Source organism: Myotis daubentonii, chromosome 3 (assembly GCF_963259705.1).
Source record: "Myotis daubentonii chromosome 3, mMyoDau2.1, whole genome shotgun sequence".
NCBI lineage: Eukaryota > Metazoa > Chordata > Mammalia > Chiroptera > Vespertilionidae > Myotis > Myotis daubentonii.
Window position 1 is genome coordinate 159265365 of NC_081842.1, and position 23470 is coordinate 159288834.

The following is a 23470-nucleotide window of genomic DNA, read 5'->3' on the forward strand; positions in this document are numbered from 1 at the left end:
ACCCTGCGTGCTCAATGTTGAATAAATGCTAATGGAAGGAGTTGACAATAATTGACAAAAAAAAGTAGGGTAAAATGCGGTCTATAAACAGTAAATATAAAGTCAGCATAGAAATATCAGACATTTCCAACAAACAACAAAAAGCCCTTGATTTTCTTGGGACTCATCCAAAATGATACTTGTAATGAAAAAGGCAGCTGTAAGGAATGCTCACTAGGATCCATGGGCAAAGATCTCAGACTTGACCTAAAACTTTAAGAGGGAGAGGTAATTAAGGATCTGACCTTCAGTGATTTTTTTTTTTTACAGTTGTCTGCAGATGCTGTATTACTAAAGGAACAAGAATAATAACGTTTGCTACTGTAAAAATATCCTTCCTCAAGTAAAAATCACCTCAGTGCGATTCAGAATCTACCTAAAGTAAAATTTTAAACGTATCTATAATATTTTACAGGAAATACCTCTTGTTCCCTTGGGACATGGCCGTTCAACCATCGCTCCCCTGTGGGTCTGAGGCCACCATATCCCCCTGGCATCTAATGCTTCGCAGAATCTCTCTGGCAGGGGAAAAATATTTGTGACAGGAGGAATTTTGGTTGTAGAAACTGCTGGAGGTGGTTTTGTCCCTTTGCTTCCTTCCTGGGATCCAGCTACAGTTGTGCTCATGGGGCCTTTAGGTGAAGTAGTGCTTGTGGTTGATACTGTGGTTTTGAACAGCTCAGCTGAAGAAGTTATTGTCACAGCTGTGGTAGGCACTATGGAAAAAAGATGAGCATGTTAATCTCAAACACGCACATTCACATACAGGCACACATGTGTGTACACATGCACTCACAAAAGCCCACACATCCAACTGCCCCAAGACCAACAAGATGAGCATTATTGAGACCATCAGCAGTAGGGAAGAAAAATAAACCTTTTCAATTATTCCAATTTACTCATATTGTTGGCTAAGTGGACGCAGTTTAGGCCTTATGATAGATTTTACTGTATGACTCTAATTGTGTTAGGTTTATTTCTCAATGAAATATTTGACAATATAGCTGAAGTATAATTTCATCATATATCATGTAACAGGAAACGGACAGTTTTATATAAAGTTTCGAAGTGCAAATGCACTGACTACTAAATAACTTAGAAAAAGTGTTTTCTTGTATAAATCCATACTCTATAAAACAATAAAATTCAGAGTATCAACAAAAGGCTGACCAATTACATATAAATCGGACAACAGAAAATTTAGTCACCCACTCCGCATCTTGCAGGAACATAAATATGGTGACATCTTTCTACCCAGCAGCCAATCTTGCTTGAGAGATTTTTGAGCATGCCTGATCAGACCCAAACAGAAGATAAGTTTGGTATGTGGCTGCTATTTTAGTAAGGAAACATCTAAGGCTTTAGTTCTTTACTTTTGAAAACATAGGTATGAAAAAACAACTAGTCTGTCAAGAGAAATGATATCTCTCATCAAGATAACAGGTCAGGTCAATTCATGCCTAATTCAAAACCAAATGTCATTGCATTCCACTGTATCTTACTGACCATTAACAGGAACTAAAGGAACGACAGTTACACATTTAAAAGTAAAAATTTACAAAGAAGTTTTTAAAAGGATATTTTTTACTTCCAACATTACTTTCAGACTGTGAAATCCAGTAGGTTAAAAAATTAATGGAGCTTATGTGTCTTTCATTAACTACCATTTAAATGGGTTAAACAATAATAAAAAGTCTGTCAGTAAAACTTTAATACTATCTTTGAAATCTATTAGGTGATCACACTAAAATTTTATCAACATTTATAGTTACTGACTCTTATAAGGTTTTAAGATAATGCTTAAATTTAAATTGTTTAGAGTACAGCAAATTAAAACTATTTTTTCAAATTATCTTATAAAAATTAACTTATTTTATGCTTTATCTATACATAAGAAACAAACTAGAACATTAAAACTTATTAGAAAACTTATTATTACCTTGTTTAGTATTTTAAGCTCTGGTCAATAAATAGTTGTTTATACAATTCTGGTACTAGGGACAGAGTATGCTAAGTTTATCAGAAACACTTCTTTCTAGACCTTTAGCAGGGACAAATTTCCTGTTACCAAGAAGTTCACTACACACTTTCTATACCTTTTTTTCCCTTCTATAACAAGACAAACTTCTTTTAAACATATGCTTTGTTTCCAGGGCATAATGTATTGACCATGAGAGATGCCTGTGTACATTAGTCAAACATCAGCAGCGGCAGAAACCTATTCAAACCCGTCTATCTTTTTCTGCAAAGCACTTGCCTGGCATCTTGTTAAACCTCTGTAATTTTCTTTTGATTACAATGCAGCCAGGCTTTCAGTGCTTTCTCAATTAACATTTGTCAAAAGCATTACGATCTTTTGCAGAAGTGTCAAATGACTGCTGCTGGATCCAATTTTAAAGGGGATTGGAGAATCAGAGCAAAAAAAGAACAGGGAAGAGTAAAGTGGTTTCATGCTACACCATCTTACGTATCCCTCAACACTATACTAATTAGGGCATATTTCATCACTGAAATACGTATCAACAATACTACAATTAGTGATCTGAAAGATTCATAACATCCGAGTTGAGGTAGGTAATAAAATGACCTCTATTAAAACATATGAAATTCCACGCAACATTCTATATCCTGTTTCCATGTGTCTTTTGATAATTTCCGTACCTTTTTACTTTTTGTTCATCAAAAGAAGGTAGTTCAAAGGAAATCAACACATTATCAAAGGCAAATCACTAAAATATTGGGACATCGTGAAAATAAACATGAAAGTAAACTTCAAGTGGCAAAATTAAACCTTGGAGGAGGACTACTAGAATTTCTGGGATTTTTCAAGGACAAAGTTTAGCAACTTCAAGGAAAGTAATTTTTTGTAAGGTTGAAGTTAGAAATGCTGAGGCATTTCTAAAGATGAATATTTCTTTCCACAGGTGAAGACAGGGCATCAGATAATGATAAAAGCTTACACTTATTCAGCATTTATGTACCAGACACTATGCTAATCAGCCTTCAAGGATCATCAGATCACCTCAGTTAATCCGTACCACAACCCCAATGAAGTAGGACTATGATTATCTTCCTTTTAAAGATGTGTAAACTGAGCCATAGAGAAGTTTAAACAGTTTGTTCAAGGTCACTTGCCCATACCCTTAAATGTCATGATCTTAACTTTTCCAGGTAAAAGATTTTCACAGACGCTGGAAAAGCATGGCATCTGCCCTTATTTTGGAGCATGTACCTGACACTGTGCTCTGTGTAAATCTCTAAAAGAAGAAAATATGTGGGAAGGATAGTATAAGATACTGGAGCAATAGACTACAAAGTTTCATACTGAAATTCATGTGGCAAGAGGTTCAAAGCTCTAGAATAGCCTACAAATGATAGCAGAAAACAGGGCAAACTTCATGCCCAGCCACTGCTGCAGAAACCCATTCAAACCCGTCTACCTAATCCAAACCCTAATATACAGAGCTTCATCCCGGTTATTAGGATGCCACAGCAAGACCCTGAACTGATGTAGCATTCTGCCTACTGTTATCATTTGAGAGACCTAGAAACGGTGCCAATAAAATGCTAATAAACATACTTAATAGGAACCCATGAAGATTTTGACAAGCACATATAGAATGGTTCAATGTATTACGGTGGTGTCTACTAAGGACTTGCTATTTATCACTGGCTTTTTCCTGCATGAAAAGATTTAAGGACAATACCCATTTAAGCGAAGGGGAGCATTTCCATCATCTAGGTCCAAGAACTAACCCATGATTCACTGTAGGAACTCCAGCTAGCGTGAGTCTATAGCCCGGTAAGGAAATACTAATGTATTCATTAAATTTACCCTATTTAATGTTTAAAAACAGTGGGCATCTTTATTTGACAGCATTCATTATCAGTGGGAAGATGTTTCAAGAAATATGCATTTTATGCTAAACACTTCCTAAAAAAATAATAAACCTAACTCTCTTGATAAAAATTTCCCCTCATATTATTGAAGTGTCGTACTTCATAATTAGAGTAATTATTCAAGAGCTGTCAAAACCCAAGACACAATATTTTTTCAATAACATTTAGGATATCAAATTTGCAGTCAGATTATGTAAATATAGATCAATTCAGATTAGGAAACAGAAAAGAGTTAAAATAAGACTGAAATGGGATTTTCCTAAGCCCACGTTAGGGAGGAGGAAGGTGAAAGGAAAAACAGACCTAGTTTAGGTAGATAGAGCAAATGAACTATACAGAGATCCCAGAAAGCTAAAACTCAAAGAAAAGAAAAAGAGGAAAGATTTATTCAAAAAACCATGATCACGACAAAGAAATAATATACGTGTACTGTGAGAAACAAAAGAGCTTGGATTTATAAATGGGAAAAAGTACTGAAGCTAATACACTATGAAGCAGTCCACAATGAAAAATGAAAGGAATGAATAATTTTGCAGCACAATGTATGCCTTGGTGACACACATCGCGGCAAATCCAGTACATAAGACTGAATTTCAGCCAAGCCAGTCAATCACTGCTTTGTACGACAGGTAAAGACCTGATCTCTCATTGCTCTGTCCCATCCGTTTCTCAGATCTTGCTTCTGGAAAGCTGACAGTGGCTTATTGGTTTGACCTAAATTTATGGGCCAGAACAGTTCTGCAAGGCCCCATCCAGCTATCAGCACACATCTTGGATGAGAGAGACTGGAGGCTCTCTAAAAGCATATAAAGATAAATTATAAAAATAGAGACTAACAGAATATGATTCAAACAGCAGCAAGAAAAATGTAGGTCAGATAAAACTTTTTACCACTAAGGGCTTTTTAAAGGGCCAATATGAATTTTGACTTTCTGGAAATATTTAAGAATGGCTATTTTGGATAACAAAACACAGTTGTAGGAACACAGTTACCAAATGTGTCTATAAGCTTCTCATTTTCAACGCTGGTAACTGCTCTTTCTAAAAAATATCTAAATTATCAGACTTTTTCATCTGAAATGGATCAATATGTTCACTAGAATATAAGCCACATGTAAAAATAATATTACTCATCTTGTATTCACCGAGTATTTTTTGTGACAAGTAGACGGGGCAATCAATTAGTCTCTATTAACAATCCTTCAGGTGTTGCCTCATGATGAATTTACATTTTTTTAAATTATTTTCTTATTTTTCTAATGGAGAGAAGAGATTTACTACCACACAACACAAATGGAACAGTTCTGAGGGTAGTACAGGTTCCAAAAAAGGTTACCACAAGTATCAATCCAATGCCAAATTTTGTCAATTCCTGACATTTGCCTTTTACAAACCTATAGGATAAAGGGGAAGCATGGTCCTAGCTTTTAGGGGAAAAAAAAATATGAAGATTTCATTGTAAAGCATGTGACAACAGTCACTAATGCTATCATTTTAAGCCAAAAAATTCTAGACATACATTAATTAGAGAAAAAGGGGCCTTGTACTAAGTCAATGTCATTTTTGCTCTTATGAATAAAAATCACATCACAAATTTTGTTGTTCTGTGACTCAAAAATTCAACTGCAAAATAAATAAATAAAAACACTGGTGAAGAAATTGAGACATCAAAGGGCACATAATAATTCAGGCATACAGTGCTCACAAGAACCTTTGCCATTAACAGCTTGTGTTCTATTTATAATGTGAGCCAATGTGTTGGGTAGCCCCTGCCTGCCGGGACCCGGTCCATCCTTGCTGTTTCAAGGGATCTGGCATATATGGCATACTGTTCTTAATATGTTTGCTCACCTTCTTGGCACTATGTGTTTTAACCAAGGTCTCCTCTCTGAGAAAGGTTGTTTCCCCAGGTAGGGATTTTCCCCTGAAGTTAGGGAGGGAATAAAACCCCTCAACTAAGTGCCAGGAGGGTAATTAATCACTTTAACTATGAACAATCATGCTTAAGCTACATAATCTTTACTCCCTGGAATGGAGATAAGAAACGCCCTAACCTTTGTAATAGAGATTGATAGGATTGAATCAACTGGTATAAATACAGATGTAACAAGACAGAAAAAGACAGAACTTAGAAGAGAGAACCTACAGACAGAACCTACACAGAACCTACAGACAGAAGAACTTCGCTGGAGAGAACATGGCAAAAGATCCTGGACTGAACCTGACTACAGAAATTGGCAAGAGAACCTGACTAGAACCTGGTGACTGAACCTGGCTGGAGAACCTGGACAGAACCTGGCTAAAGAACCTAGTGAGGGAACATGGCTACAGAACCTCGCTGGAGATCCGAAGCAGAACCTCTCTGGAGATCCAGAACAGAACTTGGCTGGAGATCCTGGCTGGAGACCCTGGCTAGGCTGCTGATCAACTGAACGCTGTCTCTGTGTCGTTCCTTCTTCGCTGACTCCGTCTACACCTTTGGGAACCCCTGGACCTGCTCTGGTTGGACCCCAGCACCTGCCTTTCTACATAACTATTTGCATCAGTCTGTTACTGTAAGTATGATAGCAAACAGCCTGTAAGGAATATTTCTTGTCCCAGTTCCAACAATCATTGAATCAGACAGCCATTTAATGCAGATTTCAAAGCACTGTGATGCAAATCTTACCTTCTAGTACAAAAGACACCTTCACACAATTAACTGATGTCTCATTTAAACTGGTATTTGAAAAACTGATTCTCAGCAAACCTTGTATCTTACTAGAGGCCTGGTGCACAACATTCATGCACTGGGGGGGAGGGTGGGAAGGAGAGGGGGTCCCTCAGCCTGGCCTGCACCCTCTCGCAGTCTGGGACCCCTTGGGGGACGTCCGCCTGCAGACTTAGGCCTGCACCCTGGGCCTAAGCCGGCAGTTGGACATCCCCTGAGGGGTCCTTAGCTCTGCCGCAGAGGTAAGAGGGGCTCCTGCCACCATTCTGTGCTTGCCAGCTGTGAGCCCGGGGAGTGGGGGGAAGCTCCTGCATTGAGTGTCTGCCCCCTGGTGATCATAGCAACCGGTCATTACACTGTTTGGTCGATTTGCATATTAATCTTTCATTATATAGGATATGAGGTCTGACTTTCCTAAACTAACAAACAAAGCCTTAAAGTTATTAATCTTTTTCCTACAAATCACTTGCATGTACAGAAATTCTCTGAACCAGCACTGCTGAAGTTAAAAATGTAAGTTAAATGTAGGACTGGATCTCAAGTTGGTGTTTCTACCAGGAATCAGGAACTTGGGCTTTAGCAAACACCACCATCCACTCAATATCATGAATCATATTGATATTTTCAATAGTATCAGTTTTGAAAGTGTAAGGACTATGTGTGCAATGTTATGTGTATATTAGTATATAATAATAAAAAGTATATGACAACAACAAAAGTTAAACAATAAAAGGCTATGACTTCTGTTCTTGAGGTTCTGATCCCATAACAATATTTAGAACTTAGTATATCCTAAACTATGTGGGGTATATATGTAAGTATGTGGATGTATATTGCTTTAATAGAAGAAAAAATTATTCATTTCTGATCCACCTTGAAGAGTTTGATTTAATCACTCCAAAGAACAGTCTGGCTCCTAAAATTTTGAAGTTACTCAATAATGTGAGAATTCCAATTAACTCAGTAAACTGAAACATTAACTCAGAACTTTAATACACAAATATTGTTCAAATAGAAGATTCATAATTAGTGCAAGCTCTATAACTTTTATCGTGAGGATGAGGTAATCTTGTTTTAATAAAATATTCATTTAATTCAACCTAAAAAATTGTTTCCCACAGAATTCAATTCACTTGATAAACTAAAGTATATTTCCCAAGATTTAGCTTTACTTCCTGAAGAATGAACCTCCACAAGATTACCTGAAGGTAACACATAAAAATACTAGCAGATAACATCTTTATAAAATATCACCTGGAATCATGTAATATTTTGTCCATGGTGACAGTTGAAGTCACAGAAATATTGACTTAAAACGATTACTAATTTACCAGGAAATAAAAATGGATAATTTTTACATGATCTAGGAAGCTATTAGATGACTCCCTCTCCTGCACAAAGAGCAGACTTCAAAACACTCACTTATGCCTGGAGTTGTACATCAAGCCTCGCAATTCTCCTGGGACTTCCTAACACTTATTCCCCTTACCCACTGGCGCCAAGAAGTTAAAAGGTCTGCACATAGATTGTAATCAATTCAGAAGTCAGGGAGGAAAAAAACAAAGCTAACAGGTTTGTTTGTAGCTGGCATTATATTTTTAGCAGTGCCCAATGAGGCTACAATTTTCTGAAGCCAACATTTAAGTAAAGAAATTGGGGGGGGGGGGAGTGAGGAGAGAGGATGGACTAAAATAAAACTAAAGTGTACAGACTATGAAATAACTTTAAATGCTACATTATTCTTTGTGCTTTAACTATGAAAAGGGGGAGAAAATAAACGGGAAAAATTAAAAAGTTTTTACAAATACGCCATTCACAAAAGACATATCTACATTAGCAAGCAAGCATTCTCACCTTGGGCAGGATCAGGTGGACCAAACTCCAGAGAATATCGTAGAATGAAGTTATTGTTCCACACGTAGAGTTGGTTATCTCTGGGATTGTAATCCACTGCAGCGATATACTGATACTGGTTGGGGAAGGGGACATCTACATATTCTCCTCGGTTTAATCGGGTATTGTAGATGTAGTCAATGGCGTTCTTGCCTGTTTCACTCTCATTGTCTTGATAAACTGACCTGACCACGTACAGGACCCCGCAGATCATAAAAGCATTCGATGCAGCACGTTTGTCGTACACAGTCTCCCACGTTGCTTCGAATCGCAGAGTGTACGGATTCAGTTGGCTAATAACTATCATTCCATTGTTCTGTTCAGTGGCATAGATGACCCATAAGCCATTTTCATCAACTGCTAGGTCGATATCAGTCTTTCCTCCCCATCTATACGGTGAGGTATCATGGTAGTTGGCATAGTTAATTATGGCCTCTCCACTCTTAATTCTAGTCCTCAAATCAAATTTCACAATATTCCTCGTTCTTTCTTTGTTAAAGAAGACAGCACCATCATATACCACAAATCCAGTACCATCTACTCGATTCGGAAGTTTGTATGTTGTTGTTTGGCGACTGTTTTGGAAATCTTCTATAGAAGCATATTCTATTAAAGTATCGGTACGATAGGGAGTCCAGGGCATGAAATAAATTTTATCTGCGGCCTGAAGAGGGTCCTTGCACCAAGCACCTGCCTTTTGCTCAGCTTCATATATACATGGCGAGTCCACAATTGCTTTCAAGGTCCCAGGGCACACAAAAACTAGCAGTCACAGAGAAAAGACAAGAATTAAGCCAAGTTAAAAAAATTACATAGGTAAACACCACTTTTAAGGATCATAAATCAAAAGAAAAAAAATCATTTAATTAACATTCTATTTTTCCAAAGTGTATCCTTAAAACAAAGTACTGCCCTTCTTCCTCAAGTTCCCATAATCAATGCACCAGCACACAGAGTGGTTGGGGCTTGTTTTCACACATATGAGCTACGTTTAAGACCATTCATAATTGAGCAAAGCATTTACATTTTTGCTACGTGTTTTTATTTGATAATATGGTAATGTGTGCTTTAAAACTTGAAGCGTTAGTGCACAACGGTGTACAAAATACTTTATTTTAAACCAAACTTCCCTGGCCCACTTATGAGCCCCCAAACCCTCCTCTTCCCTGGCCCACCTATGAGCCCCTAAAACCCCAAAGCAAAATAAACAAAATAGAACAAAAAAACCCAATGTGAAGCCTTGTTTAGAACTTTTACAGAAGTTAGACTGAAAACAAAGGAGCTTCGATTGAAGAAACAAATATTCGGAAAATGCAATTAGGAGCAGAGAAAAGTAAATACAAGGAAAGCAGTGATGAAGCAACCAGGATACCCTGTAACCATGGCATGCTATGGAGAGGGTTCTGGAAACCAGGCAAGATGGCACTTTAATAATAAAATATCCAAGGGTGTCAGAAAAAAGAGATAAAGGGTGAAAAAGGGCAGTTCCCCCTCGCCGACTTCAGAATTTTTATTCCATCACCAGATTTAGCAGTCACATAATCTCATTGTTAATAGTCGACTTCTTTAGGAGGTGCACTTATGAGATCCTGCTGATTACTTTAATGTCAGGAGTATTGCAGGGGAAGGGAAGGGAGGAGGTAACATCCATAAGGCACATAACAGGGAGCTGGGGTTCAGACTGTATACGTTATTTACCTTTTTGCTCCACTTCTATTTTAAGCATCGGAAGAAAAATAAAAAGAGTGCAAGGAAAAAAGAAAAAAGATTAAAATAAATTGACTATTAGTCTAAGACTGAATTCGTAATAGACGCTAAATATAGGAAGAATAAGAGCTGCACTACTTTGGATAAAGAGAAACACACAACAGGAAAACCTAGCAGGAGAAAGATTCTAAAGTTACATAAAAAAACATGGATCAATCATTTTAATAGATTAGGGAGGCAATACAAATATGTTGGCATGTTGCTTCACTTAGTGTACCTGAATAAATAATGAAATTCTTCACTAATGCATGGCATACATACTCTTGCCTTTGCAAAGTCACTCAGCATTCTTACCAAGTTTTACTTTTGTATGTACGCTATAGACACAAATGCATGCATAGGTGTATCATGACCATATATCCTATCATGTGAATTCAAATTACATTGACTAAAATGAGGTTAAGCATAATAACAGCAAAATATAGTTATAAAAAACTACAACTCAATTTTGGAGCTTAGGTCACATTTAATGAATGTAGATATTGCTCCATTTCAACATTTTTCAAATATGTTTATATAACACGAAACATATAATTATGCATCTCAATACATGTTGTAACTGTTTTTCCATTATTTTCTATTTCTATAAATATGCATCTGAACCATAAAAAAACAATGCCTCCTTTACAGGAATATACAAATTTACCCCATCTATCCCAATAGGGATTTTGAAGGGTGGGATATGGCAATGCATTTCTTTTCCACTAATTATTAGTAAATTTAAGTATAAAAATTATATTATACTCCATAATATAAAATTCTTATTAAATTCTCTATAACACATATCTCAAGTTGTAATACTAAGACTATTAAAAAAAAGTAAGCAAAATACATACAAGGAAAAAGCAAGCACAGTAGGCAAGGAGAAAAAGGAAGAAAGAATTATGGTTAGCTCATTATGACATTGTCTACCATCGTTAATTTACACAGAAAGCAAGCTCGCATGCAACAACAATCATACCAAGCATTCAAAGCAAATACCTTGACTCCACAGACCCCAGAAAAGGTAAATGCTTTCATAAAACAAACCTGATTATTACAGTGATAAGCGAAAAAAATCCTCCCTCCAAGAAGTTTAAAGAAATGGATTATGCAGTTAAAGAAGGCTGCTACATGACATTCTTATTGGTAAATAGTATTCTAATAATTACAAACCACAAAGCACTATTTTAGATTGTATGTAGGCTTTGAAGTATGTTGCCTGAATTTCATAAAGTGTTCAGATTAATGTCTCTGCTGCTGCTGCTTCCCTTATTAAAATGCATTAGGGTGTGCTAGGACTTTATCTCCAAACTGATTACTCAAAGATACTGTAGTTGCACATTTCATTAAGATGTCTCAACTTGATTAATTTCTTAAACTTATAATAATTCAAGATTAAATACTGACCTCCTGAAATACCTTAGGGAGAAACATCACACTAATATTTTTGGCATAAAAATAGCATACTCCTTCCACATTAAGCTACCACCCCCCAACCCCATCCAACTTGGTGTATTTAACTACTTTCAGGAAACATACTTGCTCTATAATGTGTAATTCTGACTGCATCCGGTAAAAAGAAGAAATTAAGTGTTATTGACATGAAACACTTTTTATAGACCACTAGTCCTAAAATTACTCCTCAGTGAAGAACAATATTATACCTGCTTGGAATCAATAACGAAGGGCGTGGTGGGAAAATGAGGATAAGAGAAATCATTAGTGTTGTGACTGTTCAGACTTAATATTTTTATACAGCTATATTCTTTTAGAAAAGGAGGATTTTACTGAAATAAATCAATTACATTGAAAGGATGGGAATAATACACTTTAAAATATGTTACATACTTAAAATAGAACTTAAAACAAGTTCAATAAACGATGTAGAAAGTTATTTCATTTTCTATTAATTGAAAATGGAAGAGTTTTATTATTAGATAAATTAAACTGACAGTGCAGTTACTGAGTAAAATATTAAATAGGGAGGCTTTGTTTGTGATTTAACTGATATACTTATATTAAAAAAATAAAATGGGTATAGGTTGTATCTAATTTATAATTCTGATGAAAAATGAGAATATCCAAAGATAAAGATAAAAAAATAACTAAATAAAACCTTTGGTGATTAATGAATCAAATAAGATATGGATATTTAAAACAAATGTCCTTACATTATAATTTTTTTAATACATTATAATTTTTATGAAAATCCAAAGCACAGGTATATGCTTTGGTACATCAAATCGGTACATTGAAATTCCTCAACCCAGAATAATACAAAATCACAATAAAATTAATGAAATTGGCATTAATTAGCATATTCACATGCCTAATATATATGCAACTTGTCTTGAGATTGTGTGAATTAATTCATAATAATATGTTTACTATTCTATAGACCAAACAAACATAAATACATGGCCCACTAACATCAGTGGAGGACTACATGGATATGGAACACAAGAAATTTACCCAAGCAAACTAACGCCTATATACTCTGTAACTGAAGTGACACACTAATTCATTTTGAATAATCTCATGTTTACTCATTCATAATGACTTAGTTAACAGTAATGGTTATTTTATCATCAAATAAAACTTGTAGCTAAAATTATGAAATCACTTTTATAATTTAGTGATAATCTGAAACAATGTAACACAAAAATCAATGCCAAATTCTGCCTACAGAATATGAATTTCCAATCTGATTTTCTCCTACAAGATCTTTATGAATTATTTTAAACAAATACATTCAATTACTAACACTTCTTTTAAGGGTAAAGAATGCCCTGTGTACATATATTTTTGACATAGACATTATCTAGGAAGGATTATATGTCAGATATTAATACATATGCCTGTCTGTAAACATAAAACAAACACGTTTTCTAATCTGCAAAATAAAACAAACAGGTTTTCTAATGTGTTGAGTAAATTAATTATTGAACTTTCAGAAGCATGAAAAATTTTCTGAATAGCTTTTTAAAGAGGAGAGAACAGTATGGGATATATAAGCTCCTGGAGAATTTGCTCTGGATAAAAACTGCCATAAAGCAAGATGGTAAGGAACACATAATAAATATTACCTAATGGTGACAATTTTTACTAAGTATAGTGTAAAGGTTATGCAAATAGTACAAGTACAAAAACACTACTAAAACAAGGAGAAAATAAAAGTTACAGGCTTAAAATAAAAGCAAGTGTGAAGGGTGGGTACTATGAACAGAACCATAAAGAAACAAAATAACTGAGGAATAGAGAACAATCTAAAAAGATCAGAACAATCTAAAAAGATCCTTTGATTTATATTTTCATGTTAGAAAAAATCATGCAATTGATAGTGTGTCACTACTTTACGGTATATAGAAGTTATAATTACATCAATTCTTTAGCAAGAAATGGTCTAAAAAAAGCCACAGACTTATTTCTGCCTTGTGCAAACTTCTAGAAAGGTAACAGCAAATTAATTCCCATGTTTTATTTAAAGGACAAAAACTAAAAAGAACCAATATTTCTCTGAGGATAGCTAATTGCAAGTTTAGTGCACAATGTAAAATAGTTCTGGAGAACTGAAAAAGTAAAATTTTGAAAGTTAGACGTTCCAGAAGATATCCACTTTTCCCTTTCTTACACAGCGCAAGAAATAACTTCAGTCTGAAAATAACATTTGCTGCACTCTGTTCTTGGTCTACAGACTAGGGTATGGGAACAGGCTCCAGAAAGAAACAATTCTTGGCAGCTCTGACTGATCCCACTGTTTGGGGATGGATGTTGTATTCCTTTTCTAATGTGAAGACAGAAACCATGCTAAATTCAAGTGAACGTGACTTCATGGAACAAAATTTTGGTTAGCTTAAAAGAATACAGTGTTCTTCTAGTGGCACAGGAGAATGAGTATGTGAGCCACCAACACTACACACGGGAGAAATGACATCAAGGTCAGTACACTCAGTGTGGGCTTCCAATCCTACAAATGGTATAGAAAATACTGAAAACATAAAAAGCATCCATTTCACAGTAACACAGGAGCACAGAGCAGGAATGAAAAGAAAAGATCATCTGTGTTTGGCCTTTAACTGATACCCCACAAAAAGCCAATTTATCAAAACTGTGGGTAGAAAAGAGAGAAACAGCGCCTTCACACAATGTAAGAATGCATTGCTATTGTATTGGACATAGTACATCTATTAGAATTTGGCCATTTGGTTATAGAAATACTGATGGTTTGGATGTAGGAATCTGTCAGAACTAGTGATCTAGTTTTGGAGGTTCTGGAAAAAGTAATTTCATTATTTAATTGGAATCCGATGATTTTTTTTTTCCTGAAGGAAAGTGTACCAAAACTATCTCAAATGAATAAAATTGTTGCTAATGAACTTTTAATTCAAATTCCTATGAAATGAGGCAACATGACATTTTTTTTTCAAGTTAAAAAGTAATGAATACAAGAACATTTTCAAACAAACTAGCTTATGAAAATTAGGTAATAAACTAAAACTTTTTAGTTGTCCAAAATGTACAAGGAAAGTATAGAATACAATTTAGAAGTATAAATTTTAAGGTTTGGAGGAAAACTGTACAGAATTAGACATTAGCTGACTCCTACTTAGGGCATTTCCAATTGAATTTTAAATATCCTTTTATGGACCTCACTATCAATGGATGTTAGGCCAAATTAAAAATAGAAATATGTGCACAATTTTGTCATATCTATGTTGCTTAGTGTTAAGATTCCATCACTGAATGTGGTCAAGAAATGCCCCCTTAAGGACAAAGGAACCAAAAGGGAAGCACTGGCCTCAGTTACTGCAATGGTAGCTTTTCACAGGCACTGAAGTTACCACGACAGCAGGTAGCCATTCAAGTAGCTCACAATTAAAACCAAAGTCAATTCCTTCTTTACAAAACCGTGAGCCAAACCAATTTGTCAGCAACTGGTATCAGGCAAAAGTACAGATTTCTATCTGCCCTACTGAATAGCTAATTCAAGTTTGTTTCCTGGAAAAAACACTAGCCTTAAAAGCCAAACACTTAAGAACACAGACAGACACTTGGCCAGCATGACACGATGGCTTCCTTCCACACTTCATGAAGCTAATTGGAGGCCCGAGTCTGTTAGTGCTCTGCATGCATAATGGTTTTTTAGGCCATAAACATATGCTTCTTTCACGTGTGTAGTCTTTCAGCATCAACGAGGAATGTTGGAGAAGTGAAACATATCAATTTCATACTTACTGTAAGGGACACATTCATACTGGACTTCAAGATATTTGTATGTTCCAGGACATGGATCAGGAAATACATCTGACCCAGTAACTACTATACACTGTGTTCGATTGTTGCACCTGGAAAACAAAACAAATCAAACTTGTGTGACACAATAATTTAGTTGCTTATTTTTGCTAAAGAGACATAAAAGAGAACTGATTCATTTTTTCCTCAAGAAACTGGTGCAAATTCAACTGACATTAGGTTGCTCATCATTATGAAAGAGTACAAAAGTCGTATTTGCTTTATGTTTTAATATTTGTTTTGTGGGTCACACTAGATCTTAACTCAAAGTAAAAAGAAAAGAACTAATACATCTCTATTATTCTAGTACACCTTTTAATTAGAAGTTTTAACATATTCAACTAGTGAAAAAAAAAGTATCAGGATACTCTCCATATTTAAAAATTAAAATCACAATAAAAATGTTACTATGACTGAACAGAAACATACAATCACAAACTGAATAGCCTGAAAGTAAGGGGTTTTTTTGTGGGTTTTGTTGTTGTTTTTTTGTTAATCCTCACATGAGGCTATTTTCCCATTGATTTTTAAGGAGAGTGGAAGAGAGAGGGAAAGACAGGAAGAAACATCAATGTGAGAGAAACACATAAATTGGTTGCCTCTTGCACGAGCCCCTATCAGGGCCCAGGCCAGGGAGGATCCTGCAACCAAGGTTGCATCCCTTGACCAGAATCGAACCTGGGACCCTTTGGTCTGCAGGTTGACGCTCTATCCACTGAACCAAACCAGCTAGGGCTGAAAGTAAGTTTTGACAACATAATAAAACAGAGGAGGTACCAGCTTTTGAAGTTTATCCTCTAAATCCAGTTTGGTGTTAAGTTTCCTACTATAATACAGTCTATACTCTTGAGACCTACATTTAAAATTTAGGCCTGGCCAGTGTGGCTCAGTGGTTGAGCACTGACCTATGAACTAGGACAGTGGTCGGCAAACTGCGGCTTGGCAAACCGCAGCTCGCGTGCCATGTGTGGCTCTTTGTCCCCTTGAGTGCGGCTCTTCCACAAAATACCGGCTCTTCCACAAAATACCGTCTTCTGCGCATGGGCCATGAAGTTTCAATCGCACTGCACGTGTGCGCCCGCACGTGGTATTTTGTAGAAGAGCCACACTCAAGGGGCCAAAGAGCCGCATGTGGCTCGTGAGCCGCGGTTTGCTGACCACGGAACTAGGAGGTCGCAGTTCAATTCCCACCGTGACACATGCCCAGGTTGTGGGCTTGGTCCCCAGTGGGGAGAGTACAGAGGCAGCTAATCAATGATTCTCATCATTGATGTTTCTATCTCTCTCTCTCCCTTCCTCTCTGAAATCAATAAAAACATTTTTTTTTTAAAAAAATAAAGATTTAGCATAGTGCCTGGCACATATTGAGTGTCTAAACATTGTTTTTACTCTTTCAATTTTCTAGATTAATGTGCTGGTACTATTAATATGATATGACTATGAAACTTGGTTCTTCTAAATTAAGACTCCCTGAAACATAACATTAAAAAGAATGTCACTGATGTGATGCATAGTATGTCCTATTTATTACAACTGGAAGTATTTTCTTATTTTTGTGTTGTCAGTAAATTATCAAGATTATTAGAATTAGGTTAGAATTCTAGGCAACATGGTATTTATTTAAGTTCTATGAATTTATCCAAATGATCTTTATTATAAGCTTTTTAAAGGCAAGAATTATCCTTTATAAGTAATATTTGCAGGCTTTTATTATATTTTCCAAAACTACATAAATTAAGAAGCATTATACCAAAACTTATTTAACAATTTGAATACCAGACATCCTATAGTACATACAATAACTGGACTAGAAAATGGTAAAAAAAAAAAAAAAAAAAGAATGAAAAAGCAGCCCAATGTTTTTATTTTTATTTTTTAATATATTTTATTGATTTTTTTACAGAGAGGAAGGGAGAGGGATAGAGAATTAGGAACACTGATGAGAGAGAAACACCGATCAGCTGCCTCCTGCCCACCTCCTACTGGGATGTGCCCGCAACCAAGGTGCATGCCCTTGATGGGAATCGAACCTGGGACCTTTCAGTCTGCAGGCCGGCGCTTTATCCACTGAGCCTAACTGGGAAGGGCCAGTGTTTTTATTTTTAAACTAGAGGCCTGATGCACGAAATTCATGCAAGATTAGGCTTTCCTTCCCCTGGCTGCCAGCATCAGCTTCCCTCTGGCACCCGGGACTCGGGCTTCCTTCGCAGCCCCGGCTTCATCCAGAAGGATGTCAGTCTAATTAGCATATTATGCTTTTATTATTATAGATCCTTACCTGAGGACATGATTTTACTGACGGGGGAGTTGAGAGGGCAGAGAAAGATAGAGAAATGTTGATGTGAGAGAGCAATATTAATCAGTTGCCTCCCCCACTATTGAACCCACAACCTGGATATGTTCCCTGACCAGGAATTGAACCTGCCACCTTTTGGTATATGGGATGATGCTCCAATCAGATGAGCCACATAGGCCTGGGCGCAGCCCAGTTTATAGCACAGCATGTAACTAAAGAACAGTGGAAGAAGAACTGTGTCAGAGAGGTAAGTGTGTTAACAAGTCAGGCACCTTAGAAGCTATTTCAACTTAAACCAGGTTGACTCTTCCTTAAAGAACAGCAAGACCTGAAAACCTCTAAAGAATCAAAAAGGTAAATTTTATAGGTCAAGATATATTATAAACGAGTCTTAAATATTAAATAAGTTATAACTAATATTGTTGGTGTGAATACTAAGCTAACAATATATTTTCTCTAAAGTAATCTATAGTATTTGGTACCATATTTTTAAAAAAACGTATCATCTATATATATAAAAGCCTAAGCGACTGGACGACCTGAACGACTGGTCGCTATGATGCACTCTGACCACCAGGACGAAGATGCTCAATGCAGGAGCTGCCCCCTGGTGGTCAGTGCGCTCCCACAGCCAACCTCCTGTGGTCCTTCCCCCTCTACCCCCCTCCAGACGGCCAACCTCTTGTGGTTCCTCCCCCCAGCTGGCAGGCCCTAATAGCTCAATCAGGGTTGGCCCCCGGGCTGGGATGGAGAACCAGGGATGGGTGGCAGTGGATGTGGCCCCTTTCCCAGGGGAGCTGAGGGCTTGCTCTGTCCCTCTCCCTGGCCGGCAGGCCCCAATCGGCCCACTGCCCACCTGCTGCAGTGGAAGGTGGAAGAAGGGAGGCGGGGAACCATGTGGTGTCTGGGAGCTGACGATGGCGGCATCGGCATCTGGCGACCATTGCCTCCTCTCTGGCCTAGCCCTGATTGGCCTGGCCCCAATAAGCCCTGATCGCTGGCCAGGCATGATTTCATGCACCGGGCCTCTAGTACAAAATAATTTCCAAGAACATGTATAATGTAAATGGTGCCCTGTCACATTCTTCTGTTTTACTTTCATTATTCTGTATTTCTTATAAATTGGTTCAATCTCTTGAGGAAATTTGCCAATTGTTCTCAATTTAGTGTAAGTGAATTATTTTAACATAAATCACAGAACCAATTTTATATCCTAAAAATTTAAATAATAGAAGATAAGATTTAAGATTTCTCAATAGGTCAATATCTAATGTTTCAACTAATGTTTCATTCTCTCCTTTGTTAAATTTAGAGCAAAAAGAGATTTCGCTCCTTTTTATAAGTGTCTTAATCTCCCAGGGACCCTCAACAACTAACCTAGTCCCCATAAAACCTCAAGTTCTTTAAATTTCTTTCTTGTATATACTCATACCTACAAAGGCCCTCCATTTATATAACTCTCACACCTTTCAGAATCAAAATAATCTAAACTCATCTGAGTTAGATCCCTTTTTATAAACTCCCTCAGTATACATTTTATAACCACTCAACAGTGTTAAGTCTGCCATGCTGCAAATGGTTTTAAAATGTATCTAAAAGATACTCATAGCAGAAATCCCCCCAAATAATTCCACTTGTTAGTAAACTTTCCATATATATCATCACTGTCCCCCTTCCCACAGAAGCTTCTTCTCACGTATCAATCCAACAACAGGTGGGAGAGAAAGGAAATTATGCTCAAGGCTGAAATGCACAAAGACCATGACAGACTTTGGACCAAGGTGAAGAAGGATGTAGCTCAAAGAATTTGGAGATTTATATATTTTTTCAAAAATAAAGCATACCTGATGATTACCCAGTTTTTTCCCACTAGAAGGTCAGAAAGAATAAATATGAGTTTAATATGGAATTCAAATTTTTCATTTTATATTTTTCAATGTCACAGTATGTTGACAAGAAGTATACAAGGGACAAAGTATTCCTGCTTCCATTATTTTTTAAAAGACCAACACCATGTAAATGAAAAATAATTGCTCATACTTACTCTTTCTGATCTTTGTATTAGTCATCTCACCAAAATTACAGGTTCAAATAAGTGTTAAAAGCAATTACCATCATTACTAATCACACTGTTCAAAACATTCACTTTAAGACAGCAAATGGTATTAATTCTTGGGCTATCTTCCTAAGTACAATTGAAGGTAAGGAGACTTAATGGAGTTCCTGCAAGTAAAACTATGTATATTTCTAGAATTCATGGCATCTCAAGATGTCAAAAATGTTCATTTTTATATGTCATATATTTAAAAACTTAATCTTGAGGGGAAAAAAGTAAAGGGTTAATCAGCAAGAAGTGGAATGCAGAAGCATAAAAATACCAGATCTGTATAGCAGTATCTTGATTCATGGAAAAGAAAACCAAAGCTTTTAGAGGACCAAATGATGGAAATAAAAATACAGACTATGTACATTCAATTATGAATGAAGCAAGTAGCCTTAGGTTTCCACATACAGTAAGTGTGGGACACAAGGGAAAAGGAAATACCCAATGTGAGCTGTTAGCATGAAGAAAAACCTGAAAACCAATACACTGTTGGTAAGATTTGACACTTGTAAACTGCTATCATTTAAGAAGATAGGGAAAGTGAATTAGATACAGAAGCAAAGTAAATTTCCTCCAACTGTTCTGCTCCAAGTTTTCCTTGAAACAAAAATGAAAAGGCACACGTAAGCCAAGAAAAGAACGGCATTCATTTGTTTGTTTTCTCAGCCCTAGGCATAGTTCCTGGCATAACTTTCTCCCAGGGGGAGAGGTATCTTTATTAGTAAAGGTATGGTTGTACTAACAAAGTATTAGTATATTTCAGTAATACCATGTGAATTATGTTAAAAATCTACACTTTTCTCAAATGTTAAGCATGAATTCAAGTATGAATGAGAACAAGGCAGAAGAGAAAAAATAGGGGTTTTTAAGGAGGTGGACCATTGATTACAACTTGAAGGAAATACAATTACTATTTATCATAAAGAAAATGAATTCTAGATATTGACTAAACACTTCAACTTTAATAAAATTTATCTTATTACCTATCTGTAAAGATGCACAGATGAGTTAGGCTAATTAAGCACTGGCCTTCAAGATGTGGTCCTCAGACCGGGAGCACCAGCGTCAACTGGGAACTTGTTAGAAATGCATCCTCAGGCCCTACTCAAGACCACAGACTCAGAATCCAGAGGCCACACCCAGCAATCTGAGTTTTAACTAGTTATTCAGGTGATTCTGATGACTAAAAACCACTGGGTTAGAGAACAGTTTAAATAGTTTAGTAAAGAATAAATATGTATTGGAAACTCATTCATTTGCTCTATAAATCTTAATAAAATACAAGTAAAATAAAATTTCATTAAGTAATGAATAAGGTTTATGTAGCAAATACATAATAGAGTTTATGACGCTAATATGACGTCCTTTGCTATTTTAATCATAAGAATCAAGGGTTTTAGTTGCTCTAATTTTGAACCATCAGGTTAGTTATTTATAAATTCCTAACCTGAGGGATTTTAAAGAAGTACAACTTCTAGGAACATACATATATCACATGCAAGCCCATTTTTAAAAACAGAGAAAATATTATTTTTTCCTAAAAGTTTGCTAGCTAATGAAAATTTTGAACACCAAATAAACCTGGACATAAATATTTTTTGACAATCTGTACCAATAAACTGTGTTCCCTAAGAGGACACTGTTAAAAATAACAATAACAAAAAACAATTCACTGTAATCACTGAAAATTTTCCTACATTCAACCTTTGACTTATTTACTCAAATAAACTTCAACAAAGTGGCTCAACTATAGGAAGAAATAATATGATTATTTTTTAGAAAGAACTCAAAAGTTGCATAAGTGCAGCCCTTGCAAATAATGTCTAAGCAATAGCTGAGATATAATGTACGATTTAACATCAACACTAATAAAAGAGAAAAATGGTAATTGGCGTACGACGATACCCTTTTCATTGGCTAATCAGGGCTATATGCAAATTAACTGCCAACTAAGATTGGCAGTTAACTGTCAACAAGATGGCGGTTAATTTGCATATGTAGGCACAATGCAGGGAGGCGAAAGGGAAAGCAGGAAGAAGCCCCCTGCCACTGACAGTGATCAGAAACCCAGGGGGGAGCTAAGAGCTGGGGGGCCGCCTTTGCCCTACCCACCAGCCATGATAGGAGAATCAGGTGCCTTTTCCGCCCTGGCCAGTGATAGCAGGAAGTAGGGGTGGAGCCAGCGATGGGAGCTGGGCACGGTCGAAGCTGGCAGTCCCGGGAGCTAGGGGTCCCTTGCCTGGGCCTAAAGCGGAGCCCACGATCGCGGGGCCGCTGCAGCTGCGGGTCCCCGCTGCCCGGGCCGGACGCCTAGGCCAGATGCGTCAGGCCTGGGCAAGGGGCCGATCCTGCGATTGGAGGGTGATGGGGGTCAACGCCTGAGGGCTCCCCCCCGACACACACACCCAGTGCACGAATTTCGTGCACCGGGCCCCTAGTCTAGTAAATAAATGTAAAGCACTCATTTTCAAATTCTAAGCATATAATCACTCTTAATATCTAACCACATTTCTAAAAATTTCCAGAAGTTGGCATGGATAGACAAAAGATAATCATTACTTCACATCACTGGGTTAAGCGCACTTTCAAAAAATATCACCTATATGTTATTTCTACTCATTCTTGTAGATCTCAAGTTTCTATCATTTTAATATTTATTCCTCTAATCTTCTTACTAATCTAAAATGAGAATTCCATGTCACTAAATTAAATACAATAATAAATGCTTTGTACATTATCAAGTTCAAATACCAGAACAAAAGTATTATTTCTGACATTCATATTCATAACTTACATTTTTAAACATAAAAACCATCAACTACACCCAAAAAAAATCCTAAGTCCTGCTTTATAGGCCATAAAGCTGCTTTAAATGGAACAAAAAGACTGACTTTAAAAAATTATTTTAAAACTCATTCGTTTTAAGTCTTTCTACTCTAAATAAGAAAAAAAAAATCTACTCAGGAGTGAAGCCAAATGTGTATCTCTAAAGCTGAAAAAAATAAAACCGAGTAATTTTGGAGATGAGTAGTTTACTAATTTCCTTCCTGTACACAACAGAATAGCAAACTTTAGAGTTAATATTTAAAGTCAGTGATATTGTCCAGGTTTGTGCATAATGTGTAAGAAAAATATACTTCAAGGAATATATAACAAATCGCTCAATCATCACAATTAGGAGATGGTAAAAAGTGAAAAGTATTAAAAGAGTACATTTTATCTCACAAATTTAATAAAAATTCTCGGGTTTCAACATTTACTTTTAAGGTAACCACAATATTTTTTTAAAATTAAGATAAATGTTACCAAGAAAAATGTGTAATTAATCAAAGGCATTTTATAAACGTGTAATACCATAATTTACATTCTCATACATAAAATTTACTTAGAAAATGTCATGCACAAAGTAACAGCAGTACCGTCTTTAAAAAAACATCTTTTTGGGGGGAACACATGAAATATTAATGCAAACTAACGATTAATATGC

General features: G+C 36.3%; 1 protein-coding gene across 21 annotated transcripts in view; it reads right to left on the bottom strand.

Annotated features, from left to right (window-relative positions):
* ADGRL2 (adhesion G protein-coupled receptor L2) overlaps positions 1–23470 on the bottom strand; it is a 288043-nt gene that overhangs the window by 46304 nt on the left and 218269 nt on the right. For all 21 annotated transcript variants that reach the window (XM_059689062.1, XM_059689061.1, XM_059689063.1 and 18 more), the window contains 3 exons: positions 15527–15636; positions 8504–9304; positions 462–755 (listed from right to left, as the gene is read on the bottom strand). In XM_059689062.1, the coding sequence (XP_059545045.1) occupies positions 462–755; positions 8504–9304; positions 15527–15636 (1205 nt within the window). The remainder of the gene's footprint in view (positions 1–461; positions 756–8503; positions 9305–15526; positions 15637–23470) is intronic.